At 43.7% G+C, this 14,830-nt stretch overlaps 1 protein-coding gene across 1 annotated transcript in view; it reads right to left on the reverse strand.

The window, feature by feature from the left end:
- Positions 1-14,830, reverse strand: part of fam184ab (family with sequence similarity 184 member Ab) — a gene marked incomplete at its 5' end in the record, with an annotated part of 89,623 nt that overhangs the window by 33,001 nt on the left and 41,792 nt on the right. The window contains 3 exon segments of the mRNA XM_084082294.1: positions 442-577; positions 7,041-7,292; positions 11,632-11,715. Of these exon segments, the coding sequence (XP_083938420.1) occupies positions 442-577; positions 7,041-7,292; positions 11,632-11,715 (472 nt within the window).

The following is a 14,830-nucleotide window of genomic DNA, read 5'->3' on the forward strand; positions in this document are numbered from 1 at the left end:
GTTTACTTGGTCTGCTCTTTTTTCCCTCTACACCTATACCTCTTTGCCAAAAATAGCCGATCTACAAGCTCACAACGCCTCGCAGCGCGAGGCGTTGTGAGCTTGTAGATCGGCTATTTTTGGCTAAAGTTCTCCTCAGAAAAGGGATGCTAGGTTTCGAGTGGTTATGGTAAAAAGACAAATCATATCACATAAAGATTTGGCGGACCCCCTGTAGTAACTCTGAGGACCCCCTAGGGGTCCCGGACCCCCTGTTGAAGACCCCTGCTGTAAACTGAAAACCTTTTTTTTTTCTTTCTTTTTTTCAAAAGGGCACTTCTGGTCAAGAGGGCAAAGGGCAGGCGCTCTAGCACCACCTAGAGTCTATCTGTGCACGTCCCTGGACAGACAGACAGACAGACAGACAGACAGACAGACAGACAGACAGACAGACAGTCTTACTGGCTTTGAGCAGGATCTCCGTAGCTTGTTGTTGCACTCTGTCTCTGGCTGCTTCCAGCTCCACCTCCGCCTCCTTCTGACGGATCGCCACGATCTGTGAGTCCTGGGTCACCTCGTCCAGATGTTTGTTCACATCCTAAACAACACAACACAACACATCCAGATGTTTGTTCACATCCTAAACAACACAACATACCCAAATGTGTGTTCACATCCTAAACAACACAACACAAAGTAACTAAGTATATTTACTCAAGTACTGTACTTAGGTACAATTTTGAGGTACTTTTACCTTACTGGAGTATTTCCAATTGTCTATACTTTTACTTCTACTCCACTACATCTCAGAGGCAACTATTGTACTTTTACTCCACTACAATTATTTATATAAAACATACATTAACCACTTTGGCCCTATTTTATACATAGGCTATTTTAAAATAGCCGATCTACAAGCTCACAATGCGTGGCGTTGTGTGTGCTCTGACATCACATCATACTATATGTCTGACCTCATGTCATTATAATATGTGTTAATATGAAAACACAATCATAGCTGGATATTAATATGGAAACAGCATGACCTCCCTACACGTTTTCTGCTTGGTTAGCTGTGTGTGTGTGTGTGTGTGTGTGTGTGTGTGTGTGTGTGTGTGTGTGTGTGTGTGTGTGTGTGTGCGCGCGCGCGCGCGCGCGCGCGCGCGTGTGCCCCATTAAGGAAGGAGCAGATACAGTATGCAAATGACTCTCTGAAAATGAATCTCTCTCTCTCTCTCGACGGAAACAAGCGACTGTTCATTCATTGGCTGGACCCACGGTGGTGTCGGGTTTTGCATCAGTCAGTATACATTCTCTTTGACTAATGTTGCATTTAGTGAGGCTCTGATTGGCATGTGGTGCCCTGTCTGTGTCAAACCTGTTTACAGTCAGTGATTCAGCGCTCGTCTGAAAACAGTAAAACACCTTATTAACCCATTAAGGCTTGAGGTCGATTCTACTAAATATATTCTAAATCCTAACAGTTTTTTGAAAAAAAAAAACCTATGTTGCTATATCAGTGGTTCTCAAACTTATATGTCAAGGACCCCCAAAATTATATGTATTTGGTCGCGGACCCCCATCTCATATTTTGTTCCAGGGATCCCCAGAAGCAAAGGATTTGAGTTACAAATGTTTGCTTTAAAGATATATATTTATATTCACACATTTGAAGACAATTTTCAAGATTTTTCCAAAAATAGCTGATCTACAAGCTCATAGCGCGGCACTCGGTGCCGCGCTATGAGCTTGTATATCTGCTATTTTTGAATAGCCAAAAAAAATCTAAAGTGACACAGATGCGTTCCCGGTCTTAATGGGTTAATGCTTTGGAGTTACACAGAGCACAAACACAACTACACACATTGATGTTTGTGGTTTGTACTGTAGTGGATGAGGACTGTATGTAGTTCAGGACCATGGACAGTGCCGTTAGACATGTGTATTGTAGTGGATGTAGTTCAGGACCATGGACAGTGCTGTTAGACATTTGTGTTGTAGTGGATGTAGATCAGCACCATGGACAGTGCTGTTAGACGTGTGTATTGTGGTGGATGTAGATCAGCACCATGGACAGTGCTGTTAGACGTGTGTATTGTGGTGGATGTAGATCAGCACCATGGACAATGCCATTAGACGTGTGTGTTGTGGTGGATGTAGATCAGCACCATGGACAGTGCTGTTAGACGTGTGTATTGTGGTGGATGTAGATCAGCACCATGGACAATGCCATTAGACGTGTGTGTTGTGGTGGATGTAGATCAGCACCATGGACAGCGCTGTTAGACATTTGTGTTGTAGTGGATGTAGTTCAGGACCATGGACAGTGCTGTTAGACATTTGTGTTGTAGTGGATGTAGATCAGCACCATGGACAGTGCTGTTAGACATTTGTGTTGTAGTAATCTGAGTTCCCAGAAGTTTTCGCCAGCTCTGGCGAGGAACTTCTGGGCCACAGCCCTGGTATTTGTGGGCGGGATGTACGTCACGCTCTGAATCTGAGCGGACACGCCTCTTACCGGTCTGAGAGCTGTGCAACTCGTCTAAAAAGTCCGACGAGAGGCAAACAGCAGTACACAACAATGGCGGCCGAAATTTCTCAAGGGGAAATTGCTTCCCGTCGATCCTATTTAGATGCATCACCCACTGCATGTGGATCCCGCCCCCTTTTCTTCATTGGCTGTTGATTTGAATCACAACGCAGTGGCCGCGCCCCTGCTGTCCAAGCTCCGACGCTAACCCTCCCAGACTAGTGTTGTAGTGGATGTAGATCAGCACCATGGACAGTGCTGTTAGACGTGTGTATTGTGGTGGATGTAGATCAGGACCATGGACAGTGCTGTTAGACATTTGTGTTGTATTGGATGGAGTTCAGCACCATGGACAGTGCTGTTAGGCGTGTGTATTGTATTGGATGTAGTTCAGCACCATGGACAGTGCTGTTAGACATTTGTATTGTAGTGGATGTAGTTCAGCACCATGGACAGTGCTGTTAGACATTTGTGTTGTAGTGGATGTAGATCAGCACCATGGACAGTGCTGTTAGACGTGTGTATTGTGGTGGATGTAGATCAGCACCATGGACAGTGCTGTTAGACATTTGTGTTGTAGTGGATGTAGATCAGCACCATGGACAGTGCTGTTAGACGTGTGTATTGTGGTGGATGTAGATCAGCACCATGGACAGTGCTGTTAGACATTTGTGTTGTAGTGGATGTAGATCAGCACCATGGACAGTGCTGTTAGACGTGTGTATTGTGGTGGATGTAGATCAGCACCATGGACAGTGCTGTTAGACATTTGTGTTGTAGTGGATGTAGATCAGCACCATGGACAGTGCCGTTAGACATTTGTGTTGTAGTGGATGTAGTTCAGCACCATGGACAGTGCTGTTAGACGTGTGTGTATTGTAGTGGATGTAGTTCAGCACCATGGACAGTGCTGTTAGACGTGTGTGTATTGTAGTGGATGTAGATCAGCACCATGGACAGTGCTGTTAGACGTGTGTATTGTGGTGGATGTAGATCAGCACCATGGACAGTGCTGTTAGACATTTGTGTTGTAGTGGATGTAGATCAGCACCATGGACAGTGCCGTTAGACATTTGTGTTGTAGTGGATGTAGTTCAGCACCATGGACAGTGCTGTTAGACGTGTGTATTGTAGTGGATGTGAACTGTATGGAGTTCAGCACCATGGAGAGCTCTCTGCCATGTTCCACAGGGCCCACTTGGAAAACCTCCAAAGCGTTTGTTTTATCATCATTACAGTTGTAGTGGTTTTATCTCCTGATTCCAGACTTTCATTTGATTCCGGTGCAAAACAACTTAATACACGTACTCAATTACTCTACTTAACCAAATGAACCCCTATTCATGAGACATCCTTGTGTGAAAAAATGTAATTTTGCTCCAGTCGAATTTTGAATGTACATCATGGTATTGCTACTTTTACCTACAGCAAGTAGATACTTACACCCCCCCCCCCCCCCCCCCACGTTTATCTGTTGTTGTAAACAGAGAAATGTGGGGGATATGAGTCTCTCTCTCTCTCTCTCTCTCTCTCTCTCTCTCTCTCTCTCTCTCTCTCTCTCTCTCTCTCTCTCTCTCTCTCTCTCTCTCTCTCTCTCTCTCTCTCTCTCTCTCTCTCTCTCTCTCTCTCTCTCTCTCTCTCTCTCTCTCTCTCTCCAAAACGGCCCACCCACCACAGACACAATTACTGATGAATCCTTAGAGAGAGAGAGAGAGAGAGAGAGAGAGAGAGAGAGAGAGAGAGAGAGAGAGAGAGAGACAGACAGACAGACAGACAGACAGACAGACAGTGGAGTAGGGGTGGGTATAACTTGCAAGGACAAGCACAGAAAATGGTGTGTGTGTGTGTGTGTGTGTGTGTGTGTGTGTGTGTGTGTGTGTGTGTGTGTGCGTGTGCGTGAGCGTACACATGGTGAAGCGTCTGTTCTGCTCAGATAAGTGATGAGGGTGAAAGTAGGACAGACTGGAATCATTGAAGTGTTTCCACTCACACACACACACACACACACACACACACACACACACACACACACACACACACACACACACACACACACACACACACACACACACACACACACACACACACACACTAGGAGCGGCCATCTTGAATCCTCTGGCTCTCAGAGTATGGGGTCCAGAGGATAGGACCCGTGTTCGGGGAGTGAGGAGGATAGGAGTCAGTGGTGGAAAAAGTACTCACAGGTTTTACTTAAGTAAAAGTATCCACCAGTGGTCCCAGGGGGTCCCCAGCTACATTAGTTAACATAGCGTCACAATCATTTTAACAACTTAGCTTTGGCTATTCAAAAATAGCAGATCTACAAGCTTGTAGATCTGCTATTTTTGAAAAATCTTGAAACGGTGTGCAGATCTTTGAATATATATTTATATTTTTAAGCAGAACTTTTATTCAAATATTTGCTTCTGGGGGGCCCTGGTACAAAACACTTTCAGATGGGGGTCTGCGGCCAAATGTATATCAATTCAGGGGTCCTGAAAACGGTCGAGAACCACTGATCTATGCATTTCTTGATCACGGACAGTACACTGTCAGCATAATAATCTCATCAATGTTTCCCTCGGCTGCCTCTCCAAAGACGGGCCAGTCCATTGACTCAAAACAGTCCTAGTAGAACAAGTCACACTCTTCTGACCGACGATGGACTTTTAATCACTGTGGTGGGTCTGTTTAGTTTGATCTTCTGTCTATAGACAGCATGAAAAACACAGAGCAATGATCTTCTGTCTATAGGCAGCATGAGAAACACAGAGCAATGAGCTTCAGTCTATAGACAGCATGAGAAACACAGACCAATGATCTTCTGTCTATAGGCAGCATGAGAAACACAGACCAATGATCAGATTGACCAAACGCTGGGCGCTCTAGTGATTTGTTTGCATGTTTTATGGATGTGTAGCCGTGGAGACGGTCCTTCCAATAACTTTACCGGAGTATTGTGTTTGTTCAATGTTCAGTAACAGTGTTAAAGGAGAGTGCCGGACCAAAATAGATATATATTGTGTCTGCCTATAATCATTCATCAACATACCTCCTGATGCAGTTGACTTTTTTCATAGAAGCCCCTGTGCTCCATTATGCAGACCCCTCCCACAGCTAGAATGGAGCCTAGAGCTTAATCCTAATTCGGCTATTTTCGTCGCTCCAAACGTTTTTTTTTTTTCACAAATCGTCTCCATGTAGTGTCCTGTCACTCACATATGCACCGTTTGTCACTCATGAGCTGCCGTTCCTACGGAACAGCTCTGATGCGTGAGATTCTCGCGTCCCGCCCTCCCCTCATGAGTGAGGCCCTCATTTATCAACGCGGTGAAGACCAAATAATGGGCGTACGGCGAGATCACCGCAACTTTTGGCATTTATCAATATATCCTGACTTTGCCTTCAGCCTACGGTACGCTGAGATCTCACATCTGGTAGAGAGCAGTTGTTGACGTTGGCTGCGCCCATTTGTTCCATTGTAGACCTGCGGAGCAGCATTGTCTGACCGTCTGACAGGCATCTGGACACATAATCCACTCCAAAATGTATATCTAACACACTAATAAATAATCCCTGTGAAAATATACATTTTATAAACTAATTCAAACAAACTGCTTTAACAGTCATTCGGTTAAGCTTGCAGATCTGGCTGCATTGGCTATTTGAAAATAGCAGATCTACAAGTTCACAACGGATGAACATCGTGACACATTGTGAGCTTGTAGATCTGCTATTTTCAAAATATACGAGCGCTTCTGCAAGAGCATTTTCGGGACTCCCGACCATCTTTTCATGGACAGTGAGGTCTACAAACTTACAGTAGCTTGTCCTATGGTATGGAGTTATGTCATAGAGAGAGTTATGTAGGCTACAACCTGACTGGGTTAAGGATATAAACCCGACGCTCCAATCTCTTATTAACGTGGCGACACGGGATCACTGCAGCCCGCCCGAGTCTCACGGGGAATAGCCTACATGACTGCTTTATTTTAGTGTAACTCGAAGGCGCACTGCTCGGTATGGGTTAAATAAATATACAAACGGATTACATGAAAGACACAGTTGGCCGTGTGTGTGTGTGTGTGTGTGTGTGTGTGTGTGTGTGTGTGTGTGTGTGTGTGTGTGTGTGTGTGTGTGGCGAGGCGAGCGGGGGAAACCCTTTCTTATTGGCTTTTCATGATTTGTTTGGTCGTATTCTGGTTCTTCATGTCGTAAAATCGGGGTGTTTCGAAAATATTTAAGGCTGTGTTATTTTCAGACGTGAGATTTATTAAAGCTCCGACTTAATGTACGCTAGGATTGGCTGTATAGGATTGCTTCATAAATGTGACTTTGATGTTGCCCTACGGCTCAATTTATTTTATGCTCCATTGATAAATGAGGGGCAATATATATATATATATTTTGGTCCATCTCTCTCCTTTAAATAGCTCTATATGATAGTAATCATTACTATAGAGTGTTTGTATAACATATGTATAACAACACTTTGGATAACATAAACCTTTAAGGTAAAAAACCTTGTTACCTTGACGTTGCTCTCTGCGGCGGTCAGGGCGAGCTGCAGGCGGTGGCTCTTGTCTCGGTTCTCGCGGGCCTCCTCGCTGACCCGGGCCAGCTCGGCGCGCAGCTTACCCAGCGTCTTCTGGAGGGCCGCCTCCTGGCTCTGGAACTCCCGCCGTAGCTCCGCCTCCGTACGTTTCCATGCCAACAGGTTGTCGGCCGTCAGCTGCTGGGTGCGCTTCATGGCTTCTAGCTCACGCTCATAGAACGCCTGGGCCTGGAATATAGATATGAATATAATAATAAATATAAATGTTTATCTATATATATACATTTCTAAACCCAAAACCCCCAAAAAAAACCCTGCCACTGTGTGGGACTAAACACAAAAACAACATATCAATGTCACTAACAAGACATGCCACAACGTGCAGAATTACTACGCGCAGTCTGTAGGCCACTTCATACTGCTCAGCACACATCTGCCCCTCGCAGCATAATTAATTGCGGCCAACACAAACTCACAACATTACAGTCGGCCATGTTGTTCCTTAGCGTCATCGCCGACCACCGCCCAACGAGACCCAAGTGAGGTCAGACAACACACTCCATATTTGGGCATAGCTCCATTGGGAACATCTCCTATTATGGCTTTATATAACCACCCAACGAGACCCAAGTGAGGTCAGACAACACACTCCATATTTGGGCATAGCTCCATTGGGAACATCTCCTATTATGGCTTTATATAACCACCCAACGAGACCCAAGTGAGGTCAGACAACACACTCCATATTTGGGCATAGCTCCATTGGGAACATCTCCTATTATGGCTTTATATATTATAGAGACCAACAAACACAAAGCACCGCGCAGCGGCTAGGGGGGAGGGGCGCGCAGCGCCCCGACCCTCTAGTATATTACATTACTTTACAGTCATTTAGCAGACGCTTTTATCCAAAGCAACTTACAATAAGTGCATTCAACATACTGTAGGGAACGAAACTACTAATCACCAGAAGTCTGAAGTGCATTCTCTTCTAAAACAAGCAACTAATAGCATACCTAGTGCTATGATAAAAGTGCAATATATCAGCTCCCTACTGTCTTAAACAGATGAGACAAACAGCAAAATCAAATGAATAAGAGCTAAAGTGTATCGAAGAAACAAGATCCAATACAACAATAAAACAAGAGCTCGTACAACTAGTTAACAACAAGTAGGCAAGGCAAAGAGGACGGGTAGTGTTTCCTGAAGAGGTGGGTTTTCTCTGCTGTCCTGACATCAGTGGGGAGTTCATTCCACCACTGGGGGGCCAAAACAGAAAAGAGCCGTGACCGTGTAAACCGCGTAAAAGAACACCTTAAGGATCCTATGAGGTGTGTAGTCAGTGTCAGTGTGTAGGTGTGGAGCATAGTGTGTAGTCAGTGTGTAGGTGTGTATGTGTGCAGCATAGTGTGGTGCGAGGTGTGTGGATGGAAAGTAACAAACATAATATTCATACGGGCATGGAGAATGAGGGATTGAGCTGGTGGAGCAGTGTTGATTTTGTCAACTAAAACTATGATGAAAAGTGTTTGTCGACTACCTTTTATCACTGATGAAAACTAAATAAAAACAACAAAAAACAAGCTATGACGACTAAAACTGAGACTAAATATAATGACAATTTGGTCAACAAATAAAAACTAGACTCAAATGTTAGTGAGGGATCTAGTGGAGAAGAGATCCAGTAGAACTAAAAGACGAGTCGTTGGTGTTTGGTTGCGCTCGGTGTTGTGCTCTGAAAATAGCAGATCTACAAGCTCACAACGCGTCGCAGCGCGACATGTTGTGAGCTTGTAGATCTGCTATTTTCAGCATGCAACCAAGTGTAAAATCAGCAATTACGACGCCATCAAGTCCCGCCAAAAATACATTTTAGTCGACTAAATCAACTGTAGATTTAGTCGACTATAATCTTATGATATTTAGTCGACTAAAACTAGACAAAAACTAAAACATTTCAGAATGACTAAAATATGACTAAAACTAAATGAAAAATGTGCTGTTAAAATCAACACTGTGGTGGAGGCAGCAGGTCTGTTCTCCTCTGCATCTCCACAGACACTGGTAGAGACAGGGATTTTATAGCCTCCTGGAGGCCCCGGGCCCAGGTGCTCTCCAATGAGCCATCAGACCAGGAGGCCACACCCTGCTCACCTATAGGACAAGGGTTAATGGCAAGGTAGGCCCGCCCATAACTACCCACACTAGACCAGACTGTAATGTGGGCCATCATCACAGAGATAAAAGATTAAAGAGTGTGGCTCCTCCTACCGGAGACTTCTCCGGTCATCAACTTAATGCCCCTGGAATGCCACAAAAACTAAACATATCCATGAATCAAAGCTCCATGGAGTGAGTAATCAATAGATATCATTTTGGGGGTGAACTATCCCTTTAAAAAGGTCCAGTTCACGCTCATAGAACGCCTGAAATATAAATGTTTATATTTAATAATATCCATATAATACAAATACTTTTTATAGGGTTATCATAATATATATTATTGGTTGCAACTATTGAATATATATATTTTTTTCCTTTACACTGAGAGAATAAAGGGGTCGGAATAAGTGTTTACAATGAAAAATAACAATATAAAACAACTGATTATTTTGTTTGCAATAATTATATCGATTACTTTTTTGATTAATCCAATAATTGAGTATACCATTATTATTACAGATTAAAACCGTTAGTTGGACCCCTAACATACATCGAGAGGGGTCTGTCTGTCTGTCTGTCTGTCTGTCTGTCTGTCTGTCTGTCTGTCTGCCTGCCTGCCTGCCTGCCTGCCTGCCTGCCTGCCTGCCTGCCTGCCTGTCTGTCTGTCTGTCTGTCTGTCTGTCTGTCTGTCTGTCTGTCTGTCTGTCTGTCTGTCTGTCTGTCTGTCTGTCTGTCTGTCTGTCTGCCTGCCTGCCTGCCTGCCTGCCTGCCTGCCTGCCTGCCTGCCTGCCTGCCTGCCTGCCTGCCTGTCTGTCTGTCTGTCTGTCTGTCTGTCTGTCTGTCTGTCTGTCTGTCTGTCTGTCTGTCTGTCTGCCTGCCTGCCTGTCTGTCTGTCTGTCTGTCTGTCTGTCTGTCTGTCTGCCTGCCTGCCTGCCTGCCTGCCTGTCTGTCTGTCTGTCTGTCTGTCTGTCTGTCTGCCTGCCTGTCTGTCTGTCTGTCTGTCTGTCTGCCTGCCTGCCTGCCTGCCTGCCTGCCTGCCTGCCTGCCTGTCTGTCTGCCTGTCTGCCTGCGTATTATGTGTGAATGCTTTGTCCACAGGAGGGCGCTGAAAACACCTCAAAACAAACTTGGTGTAAAGTCAGCCACACAGCTCAACTCTGATAAACTTCCAGGAGAAGTGAGTCAGCATTTTGCTTCTCTTTCTTTTTGGGGTGTTTGTGCTGACACAGCTCTGGTCTAACTGTACAGAGTGTTGTGTTAATGCGCTGCTGATGTGTGTAAATGTCATATTTCTGGTTACAATAACCCAGATACATTCATACCCTGACTGGAAGCCACCAGGAATATCACGATGTTATCTGGGTCGAACCCTGAAGCCTGTCGCTGCAGTCAGTATGTACCAAATAAAACTCTATATACTTTTCAGGAAAAGTAAAACAAGGAAAGAAAAATAAGCTGTGCTCCAATGCATCCAATGTAGTTATTATTTATTGGTGTAAAGTACATTTACTCAAGCACTGTACTTAAGTATAATTTTACTTTACTTGAGTATTTCCAATTTTCAACACTTTTACTTCTACTCCACTACATCTCAGAGGCAAATATTATACTTTTACTCCACTACAATTATTTGAAAACTAGTTACTAGTTACTTTGTAGATTTTGATTATTATTATTATTACAAAACATACCTGAACCACTTCAGACCTATATACATTTTGCTAAAAAAATATAATATCGCTAAACATAGCTGATCTACAAGCTCACAATGTGTCACAAAGCCACTATTTTCCAGGTGAAGAGATTTGGCAGGGGACCAAGTACAGACCCCTGGGGGACCCCGGGCAACAGAACATAATAGGATTCAACTAGTCAAATTTAGTTAATGTTCTGTGCGCAATGTTTAGCTTGTTTAACATGTTTTATATATATATATATATATATATATATATATATATATATATATATGAAGGGTAGGGTAAGGGTAACAAAATGCTGCAGAGGAAAGCACTACGTAGGCTACGAAGCCTTTCGGGACTTCGTCCAGGAGGTCTTACGTGCAGTTTCCCGAAGCTAGCTAGGCAGAGACGTAACGCTGTGCTCTTGAGAACCTTGCGACGGTGGTGTTTGCCGAAGCCAGTTTAGATAGCACGTAACGCACAACCAGCTGCCACTAATGAGGGTAGAGCGTAGGTTTCGACGGGTCCCAGCTGTGCAGGAGGCTCTTACGCAAGCTGCGTAGGCTACGCACGACCTGAAATCGCTGGATGGCACTGGATGTACCCTGTTTTAAAAAACCTCTGGCACTTCTGGATGTGTTAACATAATGTTCAGGTGTTTTAGGATAATGTTCAGGTGTTTTAGCATGATGTTCAGGTGTTTTAGCATGATGTTCAGGTCTTACCTTGTTCAGTTTGGCTTCGTATTCTTCCACCAGTCTCTTCTTGTCTTGTTTGAGCTCCTCGACTCGCTCCGTCAACGACTCCACCTGCAGGCCAACACAGGAACAACACGCACGGCCGTCATTCACACTAGCCTGGGACTAGACAATTCTGCCAGTGCAAAAAAGAAACATTTCCCTCTGCGATTTGGATCTGGCTCCGTTGTGAATCCATTTCCTGCTCCCGAAGTCTGGGGTGACCAATCAGGGCCCAGTATTCAAATATGGGAGACTGTAATTGGTAGTTGGTTGTAGGTCTAACCAATTGCGTCCAGAGCCATTCTTTTGATCCCGCCCCTTGGGAAAAAAACGTCCTCATGGGAGCACCAGACTCATATCCACGCAGTAGTGTTGATTTCGTTGACTAAAACTATGACGACTACCTTTTTTCAATGACAAACACTAAAGAAAAACTAGATAAAAACTAAGCTACGATGACTAAAATTATGACTAAATATATTGACAATTTCGTCGGCAAATAAAAACTAGACTAAAATGTTAGTGAGGGTCTAGTGGAGAAGAGATCCAGTAGAACTAAAAGACAAGTCATTTTATGGTTGGTTGTGCTCGGGTGTTGCGTTCTGAAAATAGCAGATCTACAAGCTCACAACGCGTCATGCTGCGACACGTTGTGAGCTTGTAGATCTGCTATTTTCAACTTGCAACCAAGTGTAAAAACAGCCATTACGACGCCATCAAGGCACGGCCAAAATACATTTTAGTCGACTAAATCAACTGTAGATTTAGTTGACTATAATCTTATGATATTTAGTCGACTAAAACTAGACAAAAAAACTAAAACATTTCAGAATGACTAAAATATGACTAAAACTAAATGGAATTTTATTCAAAAGACTATGACTAAAACTAAATCCAAATTTGCTGTCAAAATCAACACTGCCACGTAGTGATATAGTCTGGCCACACGAGGCTACATTCACACATTCACGTTGGATCTGTTATTAATGTCACATCATATGGATTTGATCATAGCGTTAGCCTCATAGCATAATTGCATAAAAAGTCAGTGGTTCTCAACTTTTTCAGGCCGTGACCCCCAAAAATAATCATATTTGAACTGGGGAACCCCCCACCTTGACAAGCACTTGGAATTGAGGTCATGCGTTACATTTCTGTTGACTCTTAGGCTGCTCAGTCATTGGTCAGTACACTGAGTCTGCTCAGCCACTGGTCAGTACACTGAGGCTGCTCAGCCACTGGTCAGTCACTGAGGCTGCTCAGCCACTGGTCAGTCACTGAGGCTGCTCAGCCATTGGTCAGTCACTGAGTCTGCTCAGTCATTGGTCAGTACACTGAGGCTGCTCAGCCACTGGTCAGTCACTGAGGCTGCTCAGCCATTGGTCAGTCACTGAGTCTGCTCAGTCATTGGTCAGTACACTGAGGCTGCTCAGCCACTGGTCAGTCACTGAGGCTGCTCAGCCACTGGTCAGTCACTGAGGCTGCTCAGCCATTGGTCAGTACACTGAGGCTGCTCAGCCACTGGTCAGTCACTGAGGCTGCTCAGCCACTGGTCAGTCACTGAGGCTGCTCAGCCACTGGTCAGTCACTGCACATGGCTTCCATCGGCTCGCTGATACGATCTGCACAGACAGACATTAAAGGACCCATCGATTTGTTCCTGCTGCTATTGGCCTTTTAAATCACACACTGTGTGCGTGCGTGCTTGCGTGCCTGCGTGTGTGTTTTCGTGTGCGTTTGTGTGTGGGTGTAAATTGTTTGTTGATGTTGATGGTTTTTACTGCTCGGTGCTGAACACATTGTGCCTGCGGGATAATGAAGTCTACCTCGACCTTGACCTTACAATATAGCCGTTTAGCAGACGCTCACATCCAGAACGACTTAAAAGGGTAAGACCACTTTAGTAGAGGTTTGGTTTGTGTAGTTACCTTGCCATGGTGTAACTCCAAAGGTGGACAAGAAAAGAAAAAGAATTGCTCCATTGTTTAGAAATTGATGATTCAAAATATGTTCCTCATTGACTTACATTGACTTGTAAGGTGAAACGGCTCTCAAAGTCACTCTTTTAGCACATAAACGAACGCAAACAAAGCTGATTCAGACAATATAGAACATCACCAAACTCAGTATTTGTTTTTTTAATGTAAAAAATGTAACTTTCTGTTGATTTTACTATTCTTATTAGGAAGAAAACCCGTTTTGGATCCACAGATCTGGATCCGGTGATCATCAGAGAAGAGTACACCCAGAAATCACGTGGTGCAGTGTTACAGGATTTATAAAAAATAAATAAAAATTCTCGGCTTTCTGTTGTTTTTGGCAAAAACAAGCCACATTCAACTGTCCATATAGCTGTGATATGGAGTATCGGGACGGGCCAATTTGTTCTTCTTCGATTCTACGAGACCCCCGTGCGTGTAATAATCAATCTCCGAAAAGGGGATAGACAGAACCAAGACAGGTACCTTATTAAAATGTTAAGAATAACGGCCCTCAAACGTATAACCAAACAAACTGGCTTCAGAAACTAAGCCCTAGTGTACAGAAATGGAGGGAGCTAATGGAACAAATAAAAGTAATGGAGCAGTTAAAGGTAGGGTAAGTGATTTTCTTTGGTTAAAATAAGTGTTAAATAGCTCTATATTCTGATAGTACTCATTGCTATAGAGTGTTTGTTCAGTAAAAGGAGTCTCCTTGTCTCTCCAGCTCTTTATTAAACAGAAAATGCATTTTCGTTTCAGTTTCAGTTTCATTTCCAGTTTCATCCAATCAGGACAGAGAACTCAATCAGGATACAGATTAAACAAGTGAAATTGGAAGTGATGACACTAAGAAATGAGCAGGCAAAATTGGAACTGGAACACTATAAAAATGAAGCTTAAAAATGGGTACTTTCTCCTGATTGGCTGAGATTTTGACACCTACCGGAAAATGTATTTTCTGTTTATTAAAGAGCTGGAGAGACAGGGAGACTCCTGTTACTGAACAAACACTCTATAGCAATGATTACTATCACAATATAGTGCTTTAACCTTTTAACAAAAAAATACTTTTGGTTTTAACCAAAAAATATCACTTACCCTACCTTTAACATATAACATCAGAGGAAATCTTAGTAAGAGTAAATACTCTGTGGGCTAAATGGGATTGATTGATTGATCAGTTTATTGAATATTAAAATTCA

Source organism: Gymnoscopelus microlampas (assembly GCF_963454915.1).
Source record: "Gymnoscopelus microlampas genome assembly, chromosome: 16".
NCBI lineage: Eukaryota > Metazoa > Chordata > Actinopteri > Myctophiformes > Myctophidae > Gymnoscopelus > Gymnoscopelus microlampas.